This window comes from Drosophila willistoni (genome assembly GCF_018902025.1).
Source record: "Drosophila willistoni isolate 14030-0811.24 chromosome XR unlocalized genomic scaffold, UCI_dwil_1.1 Seg143, whole genome shotgun sequence".
Taxonomy (NCBI): domain Eukaryota; kingdom Metazoa; phylum Arthropoda; class Insecta; order Diptera; family Drosophilidae; genus Drosophila; species Drosophila willistoni.
In genome coordinates this window covers 6,077,926-6,099,626 of record NW_025814056.1, presented here as the reverse complement: position 1 = coordinate 6,099,626, position 21,701 = coordinate 6,077,926, and the positions used below count along the sequence as shown (strand labels likewise).

At 34.9% G+C, this 21,701-nt stretch overlaps 3 protein-coding genes across 3 annotated transcripts in view; all 3 read right to left on the bottom strand.

Annotated features, from left to right (window-relative positions):
• The window catches only part of LOC6645571, a 35,313-nt gene extending 14,876 nt beyond the window's left edge, over window positions 1-20,437 (bottom strand). The window contains exon 1 of the mRNA XM_023177525.2: window positions 20,353-20,437. The gene's annotated coding sequence lies outside the window, so the exon portion shown is untranslated. The remainder of the gene's footprint in view (window positions 1-20,352) is intronic.
• Window positions 5,522-6,812, bottom strand: LOC124460633 (accessory gland protein Acp76A-like). Its single transcript, XM_047011880.1, has 2 exons — window positions 5,808-6,812; window positions 5,522-5,745 (listed from the first exon to the last, which is right to left on the bottom strand). The coding sequence occupies exons 1-2, from the start codon at window positions 6,793-6,795 to the stop codon at window positions 5,612-5,614; spliced, it is 1,122 nt and encodes a 373-aa protein (XP_046867836.1). The 5' UTR covers window positions 6,796-6,812; the 3' UTR covers window positions 5,522-5,611.
• Window positions 7,657-21,701, bottom strand: part of LOC6645570 (accessory gland protein Acp76A) — a 29,714-nt gene continuing 15,669 nt past the window's right edge. Inside the window, exons 3-4 of the mRNA XM_047011912.1 lie at window positions 8,004-8,936; window positions 7,657-7,948 (exon numbers count right to left, since the gene is read on the bottom strand). Of these exons, the coding sequence (XP_046867868.1) occupies window positions 7,755-7,948; window positions 8,004-8,936 (1,127 nt within the window). The 3' untranslated portion in view covers window positions 7,657-7,754. The remainder of the gene's footprint in view (window positions 7,949-8,003; window positions 8,937-21,701) is intronic.

Sequence of the window (21,701 nt, the reverse complement as noted above, 5' to 3'; positions counted from 1 at the left end):
CAGCCCACTGAACACGGCCCCTTCACACAAACACACACACACACACACACACACACAGACACATTTATGTGCTTCGCTCTTTTTTCGCTTTTGCAGCAGCTGCTTTATGCAAAAGCAATTAACTTAACTTTTTCACTACCTTTTCAGTTTCATTTTTCTTTAGGTTTTTTTTTTTATTTTTTAAATAAACTTAATATAAAGGTAAATTTTCGTTGTTGTGAAAACTGAGATGCATGGTTCAAGGAATCTCGAGAGAGAGTGAGTGAGAGAGAAAGAGGGGGGGTGTAAGAATAGAGCTTTCAATAGTTTTCTCCTTGTGTGTTTGTTTCAATCTTTTGTGGTAAACTAACATTTTTAGCACATTTTATGGTTGAGACGTGACACGCTTTTTCTTTTCCTAAGCGGATGGCGCAACTGTCACGACAATTTTTGGTCTTACACTATAGACAAAATTCTATAATGTACATTTTTTTTCATCAAATTCCAACAGCACTTTATATACTTATAAATTTTCAACGTTTCATTCGTTTCTAGAATTTAATAGAATAATAAATCTGTTTAAAAATGCATCAACTTTTGTCCATTAAAATGTAGATAGGGTTTCGATTTGCAAAAAAAAAAAAACAATACCAACAAGAAATAAAATGTTGCATTTTGTTGATTTCAAAGAGAAATTCAATGATATATGTAAGTTTCTTTAACTCAATCAAATGGACTTTTCGGTCTTCAATGTCTTGATTTTCAACGTTTTGTTTATAAAGCTAACTAAGTATCCTTTCTGTTTGTATTTCCAAAGTTAGTCTTTAGAATTGCATAAAGCATAAAATTGTCACCTTTTTCGTGTAGTAAATTAGTACGTTTTTAGCTAGTCGTTAATGAAGTCTGTGTCGACTAAACAAGACCAAGTCCTAAGTCTAGTGGCTCTGTTTGCGTTGAGACAAGTTTCAACCTATTCAAGCAGGTCCTAAGAAAGCAAGCATCTACATTTTTGTTGTAAAATTCCTTCAAAAAATATCAACACGAAAAGTTGATAAACAGAAATGCTACTAAAAAGTTTTCCCCTCAAGTTTATGTTGAAACATTTTCGTTTTAGGCCAGACTATATACCACTTTGATGTTCTATTTATAAATGGATAACTAGATTTACTTGTTTCGCAAACTTTTAAATAAATTAATTGTATTTCGCAAAAGTTGTTGTCATTTTATCTCTGTGGCAACAATGTGTAGCATACTTTTTTGGGCATCCTTTCTATATATTTGCTCTAACTTAAAAAGACAAGATGTGAAATTGGTTTCATGCTATATTTATTATTAAGAGGAGATTTTAGGGTCTCAAGCAGTTTAATTATAATAATTTTGATAGAGTATTAAAGGCAGTGTGTAGAGTTCTTCACATTCAGGTGCTTGCGAAAAGTTGTTATTGTACTTGTTGTAGTTGTTGTTATTATTGTCTACGCGGCAAAACTTCCGCCAGCTGTTGTTGCTATTGCTATTGCTGATGGTGCGGTGGCTGTGGCAACCGGAAATGCCAAACACTTTCCGGTCACGCAGTTGAGTTTTTGTATATACCTCTGGCCCTTCTGTCCACTCGTTCGCGCCGTTACTACCATCCTCATCCTCATCCTCATCATCATCATCATCATCATCATTATCATCATCATGATTATCATCTTCATCATCATTATGATGTTGGTTGTCGTCTCACAAAAGTCTCGAGTAGTCACTTAAACTTAAGTGTTGTTGTGCGCCAACCATTTTGTGGCCACAACAATAGCAACTACAACAGGAACAGTAGCAAGACCAGCAGCAGCAGCAGCAGCAGCGGAACCCAACAATTGTGGGGGCAACTCAATTTCTATGCGTGGCAGACAAGCCACTTTCTGTGGTTGCCAAAAAAGACGAAGAAGAAGAAGACGAAGACGACGAAAAAAACAAGCAAAAACTTATGTTCAAAGACAGGCACGTATTTTCCGTGATGGGGAAAAGAAAAGTTCAACTTATGTTTAGTGGGTAGCTTTTCACTTTTAAATTAGTTTATAATTGAAAAGAAAAGTGAAACCGAACAACAAAATGTATAGCCACACGATACAGATGAACCAGATAAAGTCAATGGCCGGAAAAAAGAAATAACGAAATAATACAAGTGTAATATCGCATAACGATGTCTGTGTCCACATTGATTTATGTACTCGAATATCGCTGTTGTCGTTATCGATTAAATGTATATTATCGAAGTGATGTGTATAATGAGCATATTATATTTAATGCTCAGTCCATTAGTTAAATAACCTTCAACCGTGTTTCTGTTTCTGTTTCTCTTTTTCTATCACCGTACCGGACCCTTTCCAGGTCTTTAAGTCCTTTCGATATGCTTGTGCTAATAAGCTAAATGTCAATGTGTTAAACTTGCCACGGCTATTAAGAAGTGGAAAGAGACTAAAATATGAGCTTCAACCAGACGTAAACCAACCTACATAGTCTCGTGTGGAAATTCAATAAAAATAAGAAAAAAACAACAACACAAAATGGAAAACGGCAAAACCAAACACAAAGGAATACGGTTTTTCTCAGGTCGTCCTCAGAGTCAACAGTTGGCGAGGGTTGTTACCAGAGTAATCAATTTTCTTAGCAATTTATAGGCACTTAAGTTAAAATGTGAATGAGCAACGATAAAAAAAGAGCGTAAACCAAAGCTAAATCCATTAAACTTACTGGCTTATTAAGAGAAGCTATGTAAATTCGGTTAATCTTTATCCTTATCAATATAATCTGAAAATTCAATATCACTAGAATCACAATGGAGACAAAGATTAGTTTCAATTCCATTCAGCAATTGTTCTAATTAAACTTCTTTGATGATGCACTTGGCTGACCTTCAAATGACTCATAAATGACTAATCGCTTGAATTCAAACAACTTTGTAACTTTTGTAGCCACTGCATGCAATCATAAAGTGACTTTTTAAGGGCACTTTGCATTGAACTTGGCCATTTAAGTCAATGGAGAAAAATCAAACAATAGAAAAAGATTAAACTTGTTTAAATTTAATTTAAATCTAAATAAATAAATTTGGCAAGTTATCTCTTTGTCAATCATCAATGTAAGCACAATAAAGAAACGTTTTCTTTAAATATTTGATATGAAAACCTTAAATAAAAGGGGAAAGTAAGTTCAACTGGCTGTGAAATCTTTAGGACAAACAATTTGCTTATGCCGCCCCTCTAAGAAAGTCAATGTGAAATATCCATAGACCTTTTACCTTTTCTTATGCTTTTGTCGTTATCGTTTTTTTTTTTCGGTTTTCCTTTTACCTTTTTATTTATTTCTTTTGGTAGCTGCCTTCAACAAGAATTGTGCCCCGTCATGTCTTTGGGAGCAAGAGCATAATGGGCTAAAATTTGATTTAAGTTTATGCCATTTTGACACGCTAATGCTGAATGGCAGGCGGAGAGTCAGCTCCATTTAACCATCATCCTCAGCCATTGCCATTTCCATTTCCATTGACACTCCTCAATTCTATTGCCAAAGTGCAAGCAGGTCATATAGAGTAGCATTAAAATCCATTTGCCATATTGAGCAACTTCTTGCACTTGACTGCACTTTGCCATTCAATTCAATTAAGTTGGCTTGCCGATAGATAGACAAAAAAGAAAGGAACATCAAATGCGAGACAGAGAGTCAGAAAGAGAGAGAGAGAGAGAAAGTGAAGCAAAAAGTTTTGTTAAGAAGTAGAAACTATCTAGCTTTTTAATTGTTTTCATTTGTGCTCATCAAGTTTATTTGACTTTTCATGCAAGAAAAATCATTAAAAGGACGACTCACTCTCTCACTCTATCTTTCTCCCTCTTTTCTTTACTTTTGATTTGTTTTGTGTTCTTATTTCTGTTTGCTTTTTCTAGGTGCTAAATTTTTCACCTTAACTTAATTGAAAATTGTATGGTTGTGTGTGTGTGTGTCTCTGTGTGATTTTGCTTGTGAGTGTTTTTTTTGTACTTGTTTCAATTTCTGGGCCTTGTTGAAACAAATTGCATCTCCTCCTCCTTTTACTACTTTGCTGCAGATGACTGTTTGACCTTGTTCTATATGTACGTGTGTGTGTGTGTTTGTGTGTGTTTGTGTATGAAAACCATTTGCCATTCCAGCTTTTTGTGAGGAAATTTAATTTGCGCATACTTGAAATGCCTGCCCATGCATGCCAAAGCCCGAATGGTGGACGTCATTTGGCTGGTCGACAGTCGACATGCTCGTTGCACTCTGTTGCATTTTGCAATGTCTACGTGGCAATCTCGACATGCTCCATGTTCCATGTTCCATGTACCATGTCCCATGCTCCATGCTTTAGCATTCACCCCGGTGCAAACATATGGTTGCAAGTAGGCGCCATCGGTTTTTATTTTAACCAATAAAATGTAGTACTACTCCCCAGCAGTGTAATGCACTTTAATGATTGTGCGGCCAAACGGAGCGTATGAGTAATATGGCATATGTGTGCCACGGAGCGTATGGACCTTTGACTGGGAATTAACTATATTGAATCTATGTATGTTCTGAAAAGTGCCTGCAATTAGTCACCAAAAGCAACATATTTCAACAAACTGGAATCAATATTTTCTAGGTATAAAAGAAAGTGTTTAAAGGTCTCGAATAGTAATAGTTTTTTGTCTTTCTTGTTTATTTTCGAGTTGAAAATGTTTTGTGTGGAATGTTTTTAGTAACTGAACACTATTCAGCCTTGGAAAAAGATAATCAATTGAACATTTAATCCAGTTTTGAATTGGTATTGAACATCACATGGATAAATTGATGTCTAAAAAAGAAAAGGTATAGAATTCTTCCTGATGATGGTCTTCACTGGCAATTCTCTATTCGCCGAGTAAAAATCAATGTACTGCACTCGCAGGACTTCCTGCCTTTAGGACGCCCTGCAACCTTTTAGTGACCAACCAACATTGGATTTGGAATTGGTTTTTTGGTTTCTTTTTTTGGTCACGCTGTGTTTGGCCCCCATCGTCGTTTTTTCTTTATTGTACATACTAACAAATTTCGCTTTTGCTTATAATTTATGCAACTTGCAGTTTGTGGCAAGAAAAGCAAAAGGAAGCTAACAAAAACCACGAAAAAAAAATGGGAAAAAAGGTCCCCGTCTCGTGGCGTTTACGCCATGCAATTGTCAGCATTTGGCTTCATTTGGCACCGCAAAGTGGTTGTAATTTAAGGGTAAGTGAACGGACACAGTGAGAAGGTAGGAAGGGCCAAAGGGAGATGAAGGTGCAGGCGGGAAAAGGACACCGCGTTGATGCTAACGTCCTTTTGTGGCCTTAATTTGCCTTAAACAGGCAATTAATATGCGCAGCAACGTTGTAAACAATGCCAACTGGGAAATTCTCTGTGGTTCTCTCTCACTCTCTCTCTCTTTATCTCTGTCTCTCTGTCTCTCTTTTCTTTTCTTTGTGGATAAACAAAAATTATTATTTTTTTTTTTTTGTTTCTGCCCCCTTAGTTTGTATGGATTCCAGTTGAGTTGGCTTAGTTCTTTTCATTTTTTAATTAAATTTAACTAATTCTCTCTCGAAAATTAATAAACCGGTAATTCACTGAAACAAAAGAGAAATTAAATAACCAAATTAGTTAAAGTATTCACACGTCCAGCTGCATAGATGCGAGTTCTATCCTTAATGAGGAACACAAAGGGCCGATTCACCTCAAAGATAATGTCATCTTCTTCAGCAGGATCTTCAATTTCAACTGTGAATTATTATTTGGATTAGCATTCTTTTTGGTTTTCATTTTGCTTGAATAATTCTTACTCAATTCCCTGTCAGCATTGACTTCGATAACTGTTTTCGACTTGAACTTCTCCACAGTAAGAGGTTCTTGGCTACCAAAAGCTTCAGTATATTTAAAACCTTCAAAAAGTTGCTTTAGTCCCATAGTTTTTAATACACCGCTCAATTCGGTGCCAAGGATTATTCTAAACATTGGCAAGAACAAACTCAGCTTTTGCTCTGGTTTCAATTTCATATTGAAATAATTGCCAATATTTTGCATGATTTTTCTCGGATATCCTCGCTTCTTGGGCACAATTACCAGCATTCCCACCGATGTTCTTTGCAATGGTATGAATATGCCACGCGCGTCCTTTTCATCGAATGTTGCGAAATTCGCCGTGGTATACATTGTATTGACATATTCCACATACGGTTTACCAATCGCTTGTCTCATCTTGAAGGGTTTCTTCCAACGTGAGAAGAATGGATACTTCCAATTGGGCTTACAGGATACACCACTTATCGATACCAAATCGGTTGTACTCGACACCTCACTTTCACGCATTATGGTACTATAATTTCTATTCATCGTTTGCGATAGCCACATACTCATTTCCAGAATTGCTTTCTCTTTATTACCAAAATCAATACTCTCCAGACTTGCATTGATTCTCTTGATCAATTGTTCATATTTACTTGCGGTTTTTAGTTTCTTTGACACATACAAACGTGTGGAATCTTGAAATTCAGCCGACATGGCCCTGGCATAAAAATCTCGAAAATTTTTTACAATTGTCGCACGATCATTATCTTTGACATAAAGAACTTTTTGTAATTCCATATCGACATTCTCTTGATTTGCCAGATACAATTGCACCAGCGCATGATTAACCGCCAGAGGAGAGATCACAAAGTTACCTCTTCGATAAGAATTGAATTTTTTAATTAGATCTATTGCAAATCTATCGCTTAATATGGGATAGACAATAAGCAAACAAATTGCAATACTTCTATAAACTTTCAACATTATAAATCGACTAACTGATTTCGGTTCTTTCTTTTCTTAACTTGCTTAATAATTAATCATGCATAGAACTAATTGTTTGACGAATTCTATTCGACACAGCAACTTTGCTCCTTTTTTTTCTTTTGCCTCTTCAGATGTGTGTTTTAGTTAGAGCTAAGTTACTTTAGCGAGTTCAATATAAACACATTTCATCATCTAAATTAACTGGATTTTCAAGTGCAACTGGAAACAATAGCTAATAAATAAATAAAAGAAGACTTCTAGTTGCCAAGTAGCATATTGAAATACTATTGAATACTTTATTTACATTCGTGAGTTCTAAATTTCCAAAGGGTAACAATATGCCATGCGACTATTTCGCATTGAAGGTGACGAATTTGTTGGCTTTCATATATTTTATGGTGGGTATACCTTGATTTTAGTGCGTGACTAATGATTTTTTCACATCGATTCAAAGTGATTTATCCATTGAGAGGTTTGAGAGAATGACTCCCCTTATTTAGAGTACCTAAATGTCAGGCGATAGATAATAAATGTTCGTTATGGTTCAATGTTTAAACACTTTAATGTGATGTTTATTACTCAGGCAGCTTTTGATATCTGAAAGTCAGCCATTTGCTTTTCTTGTGAGATCCTTTAACTAATTACTGTTTATAAGAAAAAAAAAATCTAGTAAGAACTAGCCACTATGTATAATCGATCATAGTCAGGACAAACCTAGTATTAGCCAAATTTAAAGTCTTTTTTTTTTAGTAGTTGATCAACTGGACCGGCATTATCCATAAATGCCATAGGCGAAAAGTTAAATCAAACATCAAGTAACGAATGAAATTTGAACATTCGAAATGAAATACAGATGGATTTATGTTTATATGTGTGGGTTTTAATTTTGTATTGTAATGTGCCATGGACTGAAACTTTTGGTATAGAATCTTCAATTGGTTACAGTTTATGCATGCTTATAAGGCATCATTTTCATAGCTTATGTTTTCCGTTTCATCGTTTTCAATTGTTTTTGATGAAATAAAGCTTTCCTCACCCTCAATACGTCCGGCAGAATAAATTGTATGCTCATCTTTGATAAGAAATACAAATGGTCGATCGACTTTAAATGTAACACTATCCTCATCTTCATCTGGATCCTCAATTTGAACTGAAAATACATTGACGTTATTGATCAGTAAAATGAAGTCTTGAATTAGACATACTTAGTGATCGTTTAGGCTTGATGTCTATTATATTCAAAGTTCTAAACTCATTTACTCCCACCATGTGGTCACTTCTCAAAGTTTTTCCATAATTCTTGCCCCTAAATAGTTGATAGATGCCAAGACTTTGAAGGATACGTTTCATTCCAGTGGCAAATCTTATTCGAAACTTGGGTATAAACAGATTCATTTGTCTGGGTGGATCCAATTTACTGTTATAATACTTTTCCAGATTCTGCAAAACATATGTCGTTGATTTACCCAATCGCGGTAAAATAACGAGCATACCAATTTTTGTATTTTTCAATGGTATGAAAATACCTTGAGCACTTTGGTCATGGAATATTTGAAATCTTCCAGCAGCAAACATCGTTGGAACATAGACAACAGACGCTGGCCCATGTGTAGGTACCGCCGTAAACTGACTCTTCCATTCCGATGTAAACGCATTCTTCCAAATGCCATTAAAGTACATACTGCTTACGGACAAGAGGCTCGTTGACACGTTCGAAAGATCACTCAATTGAATCAGGTGGTGTAATTTTCGTGATAGTTGTTGACCAATTCGCGTCTCAATTTCTAAGGTAGTTTCATTGCCATTTTCGAAATCAACTTGACTCACATCCACTCTCATATCTCTGCTTAATCGTTTAAATTTTCTCGAAATTCTTATATTCATTGGGACATACAATTGATTGGCTATTTTAAAATTGGCTCCGATGGCTTTGTCATGTTGCTGCTTGTACTTTTTGATAACTTTTGTGGCCTTTTCATTGCCTAGGCTCAACACTTTGGCCAATTCCCTGTCCGCAGCACCACCAAAATAAAGATGATTTAGTGCTTGAGCCACTAACGTTGGCGAGATGACAAAATTCTTTTTATTCACGGCATTTATTTGGGCTATCAAATTGATGGCAAACTTATCGGATGGTACTATCGATATGGCAATAATAAAAAATTGTAAAAAACACAACGTTCTTAACATTCTATAAGAATTTTACTATTGATGCTAATAGTGGGAAAAAAAGAATCATTTAAAGCCCAAATCTACGCCATTAAAGTGGAACTTAAATAATTCGCTTTGGAACCAATTGAAGTATATTTAAAGTTAATGTATTATCTTTTTGATTTATTTTTGAGGAATATTTTTATTTTTGTTTAAAAAAGTTGACTAGAGTTCAGACTGAACCCGGTAAAAAAGTTTTTTTAAAATAGAAAGCAAACCAAATTAGATATTACAAATTATTACTCATACGCCACGATGGCTTTTGCTCATTACTGGTCCATGAAAGATATGAAATTTTAAAGTGGCTTTAATAAAAATTTCATTCTCCCAACTAAGCAATTTCGACTAGTTTTTGAAATATGAATAAAATGTTAATTATATTAATAATATTGTTTTCTATTTACATAAATTAACTCTGAACCAATTGAAGAAGGAATACTTGAATTAAAATTTATAAGCCGGCTATTCATTTGACTACTGATTTATTTCCTTATTTCTTTCCTTATTTCTTTCTTTATTTCTTTCTTTTCACATTTCAATAGCCGGATTTAGATAATAAGGACTTGCAGGACTCTTTGATGCATGGAAACTTGTTAATAAGTAATTGAATGAAGGTCAGTGTAAAAATGTTGAATGTTGCTACTTATAACTACTTAACGTTGAATATCCGTTTGTAATCATATTATACTCATTAGAGAAATTTAATGTTTGTAATATTCCTTAATTGGCTCGGCACAAGTTTCAATGATGCAATAGATAGCATTCACAAGCCACCCCTCTATGGGCCCCATTCACTTTACCTGGAATTGCACTACATACTTATCCGCTTATATCTCAGTGCACTGTAGCAGGCTTGAGCTAAGCCGCTCGCATAAAACGTTTTGTTTTTAGAGCTCATTGCATTTTAATGGGAATTTTAAAGCGTTGAAAGAGCTGAGCAAAAGTAAAGCTAAGCAGCAATCAGCCATTCTGCAAGGCAGCTAACAACCAATATGGCAGATAGTAGATGCTCCAGTGGCATAGTTCGCCCACCAACTAACCACATACACACACACACACACACACACACACGCACAACGTCATAGACAGAGCCGTTAGGCTAAGCGCTTGCCACTTTATTCCGCCATCGTCTGTTTATCTTTGTCGCTGCCGTTTGCCATGTCCTTCTTCTCCTTTACTTCTTAGCTCTAGGTAGCTCCTGTTCCGATTGCGTTTGCTGCTTCGTTGGCTGCTTGGTTGACTGGCTGGCTGGTTGGTTGGTTGGCTGGCTGGCATGTCAGTGAGCACTTACACTAATTTCCAGTTATTTGCATGCAAAATTACCCAGCACAAACACCAACAAAACCGACACCGCGAGTGGCATTTCAGTTTAGCAGAGTGTTATGAACACTGAGAGAAAATTACTTAACAAGATCAAAATCAGAAAACTTAATGCTATGTATTTATGGCCACCAAAACAGAAAAACAAAACAAAGGCCCAACATTAGCAAAAAAAGACAAAAGGAAATGCATTGGACTGATCAAAGTACCATTTTTACTCTGACAATTTGGGATAACACTTTTGATTAGCCCTCTAAGCCTCGTGAGTTTTTAATCGATTGTCATATAATTTAAAGAATAATATTAGTTTCAAAATTTACAAAATTTATTAAAGATGGCAATAATCAAATGAAACTTTACATTGTAGTAGGCTACATATAGTTCCCCTAGTGTAATCATAAAATAATCTTTATGTACTTACCTTAATAATCACTCTAATCTAATACATATACAAAATAACCCTATTGTTTATATATTATATACATAGCGATTAAGTAATATCGATATCAACGCTGTGATATCGATGACAAAGGAAGAGACAACTCTGATAGTCCCTTCCTCTTTGTAGAGCTCACGGCGATGGACGTGTATTTTTTTTAATCTGACAATAAAATAGTCATCCGTTGATATTAATTCTTAAAACAAAGAAATCACCAAAATATTTTAACTCTTACAACATTTAACCTAAATTAATATTCCAAATGATTAAACAAATGGTCAGCATTCATGATTTTATATAATATCGATATGTATCTTGAGGCACTTTAAAGCCGTAGAGAGTTAATGATGGCAAACAAAAATCATTAATCGATTATTGAACTAATCCAATGTGCGCGATTATACGAATACTCATTTGTTTAAATTTTATTACGATCAATCGAAGAAAAATAAAAATCATGGATTAATCAAATTATTATTTTGAATTTTGTCCAATTTTAAAAATATTAGAATCTATCTGTTAGCCAAATGTTACTTAAAAGCCATTTAAAAAGACTTTTAGCAGCACCAAAATTAAGCATTTGTATTTAGGATTAAAGAAAGAGTAGTATGAACAAGTGGGTAGTTTATCTGTTTCTCTTTTCCGGATTTTGAAAAGGAGAATTAAAAAATTTGGCTCGTCTGGATTTTGAGAAGTTTCAGTGGACCTTTCACTGCGTTTGTGTGCAAGTGTCGAATGGGCCCAAAAATCAAATTCATTTTTACAAGTAGGTAAAACCTCTTTTTACGCTTTCATTTGTTTTTTAAAGTTTTTAAAGTGGTTTGGCTTTTTCTGTTTTGTGTCCTTTGTAGCTTAAACTGGGATAGGGGGATTTTGAAAAATAATTTTTTTTTGAAGCGTGTGAACAAAAATGTTGTAAACCATCAGGCGAATTTTTAAGCCAATAATCGATTAACAATAAAATACATTTGTCAATACAATTAAATCGTTAGTTTATTCCATTTCAAATAATTATTTGTGCTTTCACAGCTAAATTATCTTTGATATAAAACGCACGGACAATTTTCAAAGAAGAATGAAATTAATTCCTTAACTAATTATAATTCAATCAAATTGTAATGCACCATACATAGATAAATGGACTATCTTTTTATTACAAGATACATTTTTTTTAAGTGTTTTGCTCAGTGTGTTTTCGGCTGAACAATTATAAAATTTTAAAAGCGAATTATGTTAATTTATGTTAGAGGAAATTTTATTCTCATTGTTTGGCACTAACATTTATCATTTGACCCCGATTTTAAGTTATAGCTAGCTCGGACCAGACTCCTCTGTGTGTCCTCATTACCTTTCCGCCCAAACGTAAATCCCCATCCTGCCAACAAACCAACCAACCAACCAACCAGCCAACACCATGGCACTTTACTCAACACAATGCCACCTACCCATGAAGTGAGCCCACGTATTTTACGCCTACATGCAGAAAACAATATTCTATATGTACCTTACAATGTGTGTGTGTGTGTATCCCCATCAAACGAAAAGGCCAAACAAATACTGTGTGGGCACAAATTACATACACACACACACACACACTCGCTTGCACACTCCGCCATTCAGTCTCTGACTGGGGCATCAATAATTTATGAAATGAATTTGATAAATTATTTTGTATGACAGTTCGTCGTTCTACTGCAACTAAATAAGTTAATTTGTTATAGCAAAGGCAAACAAGACAAACAACTAGCCAGAGGCAACGAAAACGAAAGAAATTGTTCAGACATGTAAATAGTCTCAATGGGGTCTGATTTGTTTGAGATCTAATGGGAAATACTACATAAATTGCCATTTCAAATGAGTATGAGTGTTCAAATACAACAATTTATCAGGATAATCATGCCTAGTAATTTATTAAATCAATGTGTTAAGAGAGCCCAGTCTATTATTAAATGTTTACAGTGTTCTTTTTTTGTTAATACAGTTCATATCTGATATACATACATACAGATTTGTGACTATAAAGATTACATAAGCTAATAATATTTAATTTTCGAGTAGAATAAAGGAAGAGTACATTAAATAATTTAAATCTCTTCTTATCTTTAGAAACAGACAACAGAGTTTTAAAAATGTTGATTAAGTCTTCTTTTTTATTAGCTTGAGTAGTCAGATTTCTTCGATTTAGTCAAGAATAAAATTGATTATTTAATTTATATTAGGTTTTTAGTCTTATAGAACCAGTAGATCTGTAGATTTTATCTTTTATTATGTTATATACTTCAATTACTTGTTACTGGGAAATTACTTTTATTATACATACATATAAAACAGATTAAACCTAAGCCTATATCACTTTGTTATAACTCTTAATACATTAGAAATTTAAAATAGAAAATTTAAAGTTACAATCATTCGTTTTGGTATTGATGTCAAAATGTTAAGTTTTTTGTCAGCTTGTTAAACATTGTTTTACTAAAAGTATATAGAAACATATGTATATATAAAGTCATCCAACAATTGTGGCACACTCACACTTTAGCCGGATATCAATTGCAATTCAAACAACTCAATTTGTTCCGACCGAAGAGCAATGAAAACTATCAACTTGTTTCTAAACAACAAGAACAACAACAGCAGTAAAAGTAAAAGAAAAAGATAAACACAGGAAAGGAAAATACAAGGGGAAAACAAAAGCAATCAGTGCGTTTTCCTGTCGAGCACAATTTAATTAAAAATTTATGAGCGTGTCGTTGTCTTGGCAAACAGGCAGCCAAACAAAGCAACAAACTGTTGCTGTAGCACCCACACACACCCTGCAGGAAGTAAGATAGGCTGGAGTGAAGCACTCAAGCGCCCCCTGGCGATGACAACAATGCCTCACACAGACACATCCACACACAAACACACATATGCACACATGTAAACCGGAAATGGCCTGCTGCCATTGTTCCCTGCTGTTGACTGCTTGCCGTTTGCCTCATTTGTTTTCAAGTTTTCGACGTTTTTTCTCCTTGTTTTTCTTCCCTTTATTTTTTTTATTTTTTTTTGTTTTTGCTTTGGCTAATTACTAAAGGCTCAGCCCCGAAAGAGCTCCAAGCGCCCATTGAGCTTAATTAGCAAAGCAAAGTTTTTGCCTTTTGTTTTTGGAATTTTTCTCTTTTTCTCTTAATTTTGTTTCGTTTTTTTTTTTGGTTTTGTTGTTTGGTTTGTTTCAAGAGCAAGTTTTGTTAGCGACATAATTGAAATGTTTATTTGTTTGTTACAAAGTTTTTGTGTGTTTGTCTGCTTTCGCTCTCTCTCTCCCCGCCCACCCATTCCCATTTCTATGTCTCTCATTCATTTCAATTAATTTGCCATTTTGTTTAACCACAAATGTGTTTTGCTATGCAAATTTAGTCTCATTCTGCCTGGCTCTGACATTGGGTGTTTTATATGCTAATTATAAAGCCATAGAATTACCTTTAGCCGCTTTTAATCTAAGCAATTGTTCTTCAAGTGTCTTTTATTTATGATCCTGGGGGTTCCTTCATTCCACCTTGTTTTTAGTCTATTTATATGCTCTTGCTCTCTCTCTCTCTCTTGCTTTGCCATGCCAAATCCAAACAGAATGATGGGGTTTGGTAAATTAAATAAATTGCTATTTAAGTGAAGAAGACTTGAAATGCTCTGAATACCATTCACATCTATAGTCAATTTCAGATATGTATATTGTGAAGAGAATGTAAATAGTTAAGCTTGAATCTTGATTAAGTAAGCTAGAGAATTCGAAACTTAAACCAAGATATTTAGGAAGGAATTACAATATTGGTTTAAAACTAAAAAATTATCATGATTCTGAATTGTTTTTCCAAGCTAACTGAAAATCTTTTAGCAAGTTTTTGAAATGCGAATAGAGACTGTCGAGATTCTTCGTAAAGGTGAGCTACAAATTGTTTAAAACTTTGCAAAGGTAATGACTTATAATGAATTCAATCTTAGTAATAGTGTTCGATACTGAACAACGAGGATCCGGGTTCGAATCCCAGGCTAGTGTATGGATGTAGTTTTCGTCTAAGCCGAATGCCTTAGTTGCCAGTGCTTGTAAAATATAGTTAGGATAATAGTTTACAACTATGTATGTATATCCTATACTTTAATACAATACAATACAATAGTGTTCGATAGTTTTATTGTGTATATTCTATTTATTGTTTCCTACCTAAAGAAAAGGTCAAGGTTTTTGGGGACCAATCCAAAATTTTAGCATTGATTTTGTTTAAACAGTAAATATAGTTCCTCTATCTTTTACATAATTTGTTATTAATCTTAGAGCCTCGAATAATAAAACCATATTGGAGTTCAAAATACTATTTATAGTTATATTTCAATCTAAAGCTATAGGGAGGAATAGCCATATATGTTAAGGATTTTGGTTGGTCCACGTTAAGATTAAGATCCAGATTAAGCTTTCAAATTATATTGTTAAAATATTGTAGTGATATTTGAGCTTAGTATAAGTATCCTTAATTATGAACTCCAATAACATCTACTGTGTACTCAAAGAGAGAGAAAGAGAGATAATCTTGAATCACGAGCGAAAACAAATAAAGAGACATTCAGTGAGTGATCTGAACGGATGTGTTTTACTCGCCCGTTCCTAAAATATATAAGATTTATTTATAAGAGGTTACTAATATTGCTCAAGCTAAGTTATTCAATATTATTCCTGTTAGGTCTGGGCTTGGATTAGATATACATACATAGATAAGTGTGATTAGGTTTTAGTTTGGAATATGATTTCGAAACTTTGCGCACGTGTTCAGGATATGCTCTATTATCATCTAATTGTGAGTGTTTGTATTCAAGAAATGACAATGATTCGGTTTATTTGAAAACAATCGGTCTCCTGTACCCTAAACGTAATCTTATTTGGTTTTTTGTGCAGTTTTCTGAGAATGTCACGTAATTCTAGCTTTTCAAGATAATATTGAAGGCAAATAATATTTAATTGATATATTTATAGATAGCTGCCATGCAAATTGAATAAATTTCAAGTCAACAATGCTTGGACTTAATATTGTCCACACTTAGTAAATTAAAATCATAATGAAAGAATAACATTTCCTATAACATAAACGGGTAAATTCATTTTGTTTAGAAGTATGTCAAGTATAAAAAAAGAGCATTTACATATCGTTGGGCCTAAATTTAGCTTAGTTTGTTTGTCTTCTATTTGTTAAATGACAATCAAAAGGAAAAGTTTTGAAAAATCTATGAAAAATATGTACACCAAATCGATACTGTGGCGATGTCATCTTGAAAACAAACGCGGATAAGGGACATTTTTTTTTATAAATTTATAGTGGATTTCGCTTAATGGCTTGAAGTTTAAGCAAACCTTTTAACTTTTTTTGCCCCTCTAGGAAATATACTCTTTTTCTTTTTGCTTTCTTTTCGTGAACGAGTTTATGGAAAATTTAGTCATTCAATGGCTGCACTCCATCTGCTCCTTCTACTTTTATTTTGACATCTCCTGCCTCCTCTCTCCTTCTTTTCTCTTCTTCTCGTTGGTTTTTCTGCCACGTTTCACACATACACAAACACACAGACATTGAAATTATTTTATGTGTAGCATACTTTTTGGCACTGGAGCCAGAGAGCCAAACAATTGCGGGGTTTACATTTCAATATTCTTGTACTTCCACCACCCACACCACCAATTTGGGTTGTGTCTCGTTGTGTTGGGTGTCGTCTGAAAGGCGTCTTAAAAGCTTTGCCAATTGTTGAATATTTTACAATTTTTATTAGCTTTGTGTGTTTACCGATTGTTTACGCCCACCTCCTTCTTTTCATTTTTTGTTTGGGGGTTGGGTTGGCATTTTTTGCCTTCGTTTTCTGTGTGTGTGTGTGTGTGTGTGTTTTGGCTTGTGATTATTTCTCATTAACAACAACCTGGCTAAGCTCCTGGCCTCATTTTTATGGCCCACGGACCGTTGATTTTAATGTCTCGTGCCAGTTGCTGTTGTTGTTGTTCTTGTTGCTTTTTCAACATTTGGGTTTCATTTTGTTGTCGTTTTTTTTTGTATTTTTTTCACAAATTAGTCACACGAACATTTTTGCTGTTGTGTCACTGCCACAAGTCCTGGTGGCAGGACTAGCCAAAAGCTTTGGCGGCAAATTGTTTGCAACATGCAAACCAGCCAACCAACCAGCCAGGCAATGCCTTAGCCGCAAATAGGCCGCCAACAGAACCGAAATAAGTAAACCGAACCCGAAACCTCCAAAACCAAAACCAGAACCCAGAACCAACCAGAGAAACCAAGCTAAGGCAAACAAACATGCAGGCAAACCGACTCACTGTTTGTCTAGAGATGTGGGCGTGACACGATCAGCGAAAATACTCTAATTAGTAAACACAATTCACATGGAATTTCAATCCAATTATATTTGCTATACCCACAACAAACATTTCCATACACAACAAAGAAAGAATATGTATAAAATTACTTGAAATTTTTATCTTAAATTCTAATTGGCATTCATTATGATGAATTGATCAATGTCTTTATTTAGTAATGTTTACGTTTAAATGATTGCTTATCAATCCACGACTTCCTTTTTTTATTTGACTAGCTTAATTTTTAATGCAGCCCAACACGCTAATAAAGATAAGTTTCAATGCGTTGTGATGGTTAAAATATTTCATAATTGTTGCACTCATTTGAAGAATGTTACAAGACATGTTTATATTTTAAAACACTTTGACTACCTTACCTTACCTAAAAATATATACATTTTTCAGGAAAGGTAGCTTACAATGTAACCAACCAGCCCAGTCATTGTGGCATCTCTAGACTCTCAAAGTATTTAGCTCAGTTTGGTGGCCACCATTCGCTCTTGGCGTTGAAAGTCAGCAGTCTCCATTGTCATATTATGCAGAGTGACAGGCAACAACAACTACACACAAAAGAAGACATGCCATACTTTGGCTTGGAGGAGAATTTCTTGCTTCCTTCAGTTCTTCGTTATGCTTCAAGTTTCGTGTATGGCAACATTTTTTTACATCAGCCTTGCTCCCTTTGCCATGGTACTTTCTGTTTTTTTTTTTTCTTGTTTTTCTCTACGAAATGAATATGGATTTGCTTTTAATTACAACTTCATGCCTTGACTCTGGGATATATTCTTTTTTCGGTTTTCTGTTATTTTTGCCTGCAGCTATTTTTAGGGCCATGAAAATTAAGATGGAAGATGGTTGGGTGGTTTGTTGGCTGGTTGGATGGGTTGGTTATTGGGTAAATGGCTTATAATCAGCTTGTTTTGATATCACATTTCATTTGCTTTTACCGCAGCAAGAAAATATATTTCGTATCAATAATTTTGCATGTTTATGTCTTAAGCTTTTTTTCTTAGGAATAAATATAAATTTTGCATGTTTTTGAAGTTGTTGTTGTTGTTGCCTAGAACCGCTAAAAGTTTCCATTCATATATATATTTTTTTTTTCTTGAAGCAGACTTTCTAGAACAAAAGAAATGTGCAAACAGCTAATAATAATGAGATTAAGTTTTTACAACTTTACTCAGTCTAAAGATTTAGCTCTTGGCAATATATTATTCAGTTTCTTTTTCAATATCAAAGAAAATTTTTGCTTTTCATGGTTTTTAGTAAAAGCAATGGAAGGGAGGTGTAGTTCGGAGAAACAATGAGAGTTTTTTGAGAAAACCATGTAAACTAAAATAAAGCGTTCTTGGATAATATTTAGCATGGATAGCTAAATAAACTAGCATAAGCTAGTTTCTCGTTCTAGCCAAGCCAAAGATAAACTAAGCTGGCATAGATACTATTTAAATGTCCATATAGCTCATAACTGAACTAACATAACATAACTGGATCAACATTCTTTCTCTCAATCTTTTATGGGCAACTTTTTAGAAGTTTCTTGCACTTTTTGATCTTTGTTTTTACAACAAGAAAAGCAAAATTGTTTGGTTCGTTAATTAAGTAAAGAGGCAGCGGGATTGGCGAATATTATCTCTATTATGAAAAACGTTTACGAAATGTATAAAAAATGATTGCCAAATAAACATTTGCATCTATAATTCTCACAATTTATACGGATCCAGGACGGAAGTCTTAACATCCCCCAGAAATGATCGATATTTCGAATAATTTGCCCACATCGAAAATTTCGGAATTTCCTAAGCCGAAAATGTTAAAATGTTGTCTGATTCAATACCACCCGAAAATGTCGTCCATGTCGTTAATGGAATGTTGCCAGGGTCGAAAAAAGTTTTGATTCTTCTCCATAACTTCAGTTTAAAAATGAATTAAGACTATTTGTAGGTTTAAGAATAATAAGTCGTTTACAATAAATATGTTAAGTTACTAAATTAAAAACTAAAAAAAAATTACGGTATTTAAAAACCAATTTAAAATGTAGTCAAGGTTGAGCACTTTTGAAAATCTGCAAGAATTTGTTGATTCTATAGATCCTGTTGAAAACACACAAACCTTTCGATGAAGGAGAAAAACTCGTGTTGTTTAACCATAAGAGAAAAAAGTGTTCGACCTTGACGACATTTGGCATCACGCTGTCGCACAATTTCACAATTGCATACTTTATGGGGCAAAGTTTTTCCATTTTACAGCCCTAGATCCGCCTATGGCGGAACGAAATGGGAACGAAAATGATGAATGAGACTTTTCTTTTTCGATCGAAAACATATTTCCCCTTCTAATTATAGGTTCTTTTGATGGTAGGAATACTTAGGAATACTTTTCTCGTTGTTGAAGTTTGTTTGTCTTACAAAAATCTGTTGGGTCAACGAGAATTCCAATTCCAAAAGAATTTTAGCATCGATAAAAATATGTTAAAGAAACAAATAATTTATTTGTTTGTAATAGAATTCATCCCAGAGGTATTATTTGCAATATATGCATAATATTTATAAATATAAACACATATGTATATATATTTATAGGTATATATATTGATATAGGTTAAATTTTATGCCAGGACACAAAGTCATACATACATAAAGGGAACACGCACAACAGCATCTGAAACAAAAGAGTAAAGAGAAAGAACAAACGTTTTCTCCTTAAACATTCTTAGCCGGGTTAATGCCGCAGGCGAAAATGCCAGCTACCAGTTTTTCTCTTCCCTCCTGGGCCCCCTCCACATACTTCTGCGTGTAACTGGTGCCGCTCTGCGTTCTTTAAATATGTATATGTATTGCTTTACATATTTTATAAACTCCACGTGCTATTCAGACAATACACACACGCACACAACACACACACACACACACACACACACTCGGAGGAGAGTGGATAGTGTGAGAAGTGGGAGGGGCTGAAGGAGACACAAACACATACATTGCTAACTCGATAATATTGATTGGCAAAGATTGTGTGGACGGAAGGTTGGGGGAATAAAAAGACCAAGGACCATGGCAGCAAGGATATCCCGTCACGTGTTTGGTCTTGGGGCTTCCCTTGCCTTGTCTTGCCCCCCTCCCCATCTTACCCCATTTAACATCACCATTCTGATGTCAGGGTCATTGTCGCTTGAGTGGCAATTAATATGAAAGCAGTAACAACTTACCATTTAACATGCTCCGCCGCCATTCCGGGGATTAATCCGTTTGCTGTTGTCTGTTATTCTTTTCTTCTTCTTGTTGTTGGTGCAATTGTTGTTGTCTCTTTATTTTTCAAAAATCGTGTTTTATTATTTCTGGTTTATTTGAAAATTATATTTTTTGCTGGGCTCTCCTGTTCTACTTGTTGTGTTATTATTCTACACCTGTTTGACAAATTGTTATGGCTGCTGCTTGGGTTTTGTTAAGTCGCGCGTTTCACGCGTTTCGCTTTTGTTTTCTCTCGTTTTTTTTTGTAGCACACTTATGGGAGGCTGATAAATTGCCGCTTTGTTGATCATCTACACACATACACACACACACACGCGCGCACAAGGATACACGCATAGAGCGTGTAAGTGTATTGTATTGTGACACATTCACTTGGTTAATGTGATTTTTCTTACATTTGAGAAGAGATGAATATTTAATATTTCAATTTCATTTCAACATAGAAAGAGAGACACAAAACGAGAGAGGGAGTTCGGGAAGTAGGGAAGTGAGCGAAAAACTGTTGTTTCCCCTTTTGGCCATTTAACTCTCATTCTCATTATCAGCCACGCCTACAATTTGTTGCTGCTTTTATGTTTTTTTTGTTTTTGTTTTTTGGGAGTCTCAAGTGCGCCATTAGGCCTGTGTTAATGGCTTTTCAGTTTTTATCCCTCTTACTTCGCAGATCCCCTCACTCCTTCTTCCCATGGCCCCCCCGCACCCCCTTCCCTTTAGAGTACCTCTATGTGAGCCACATTGCTCTCTCCCTCCCTCCTGTCTCTGTCGCTCTCTCTCTCTCTCTTCCTCTTTTAAGCTGTATATCTTTCGTTCTCTTCCCTTGCCACCCACTTTGGGTTGGTTTTGTGGCAAATGGTTTGGGGAATGGAGAGTATGCAACGGGGAAAGCTCTCGCTACTGTACAACCTCATTTAATATGCCGGATGACGTCATGTGTGCGCTGTTTTAACTAGGCTCCACCCGTCACCTCCTCACCCTCAATTCCCTCTGATTCCCTTTGGCTGCTTTCCCTACCGCTTGCTCGTTTTTTGGTCTGTTTTTCTGTTTCTGTTTCAGTTTTTTTTTGTTTTTTTTTCCTCCTTTTTTTTCGTTGTATTTTTTTGCATGCGATAATTGTGTCGCCTTGTCGTTTTGTTGTTATTGTTGTTGTTGTAGCACTCTATGTCCCCACTGTTGTGTTCTATGTCGACACGCCTCTTTTGTTGATTTTTAGCCTTCATTGTTGCGTTGGCCATTTCAAATGCACATAACCTTGACGACTAGCTAACTAGCTAAGCCTAAGCCTAAGCCCACAGTCCATTACCATCCC

Bases quoted from the DNA above. Each gene is read 5' to 3' on its own strand.
- LOC124460633 (XM_047011880.1), bottom strand. From the start codon at position 6,795: ATGTTGAAAGTTTATAGAAGTATTGCAATTTGTTTGCTTATTGTCTAT. The intron at 5,746-5,807 runs GTAAGAATTATT...AATAATTCACAG, and splicing joins CAATGCTGACAGGGAATTGA to TTGAAATTGAAGATCCTGCT.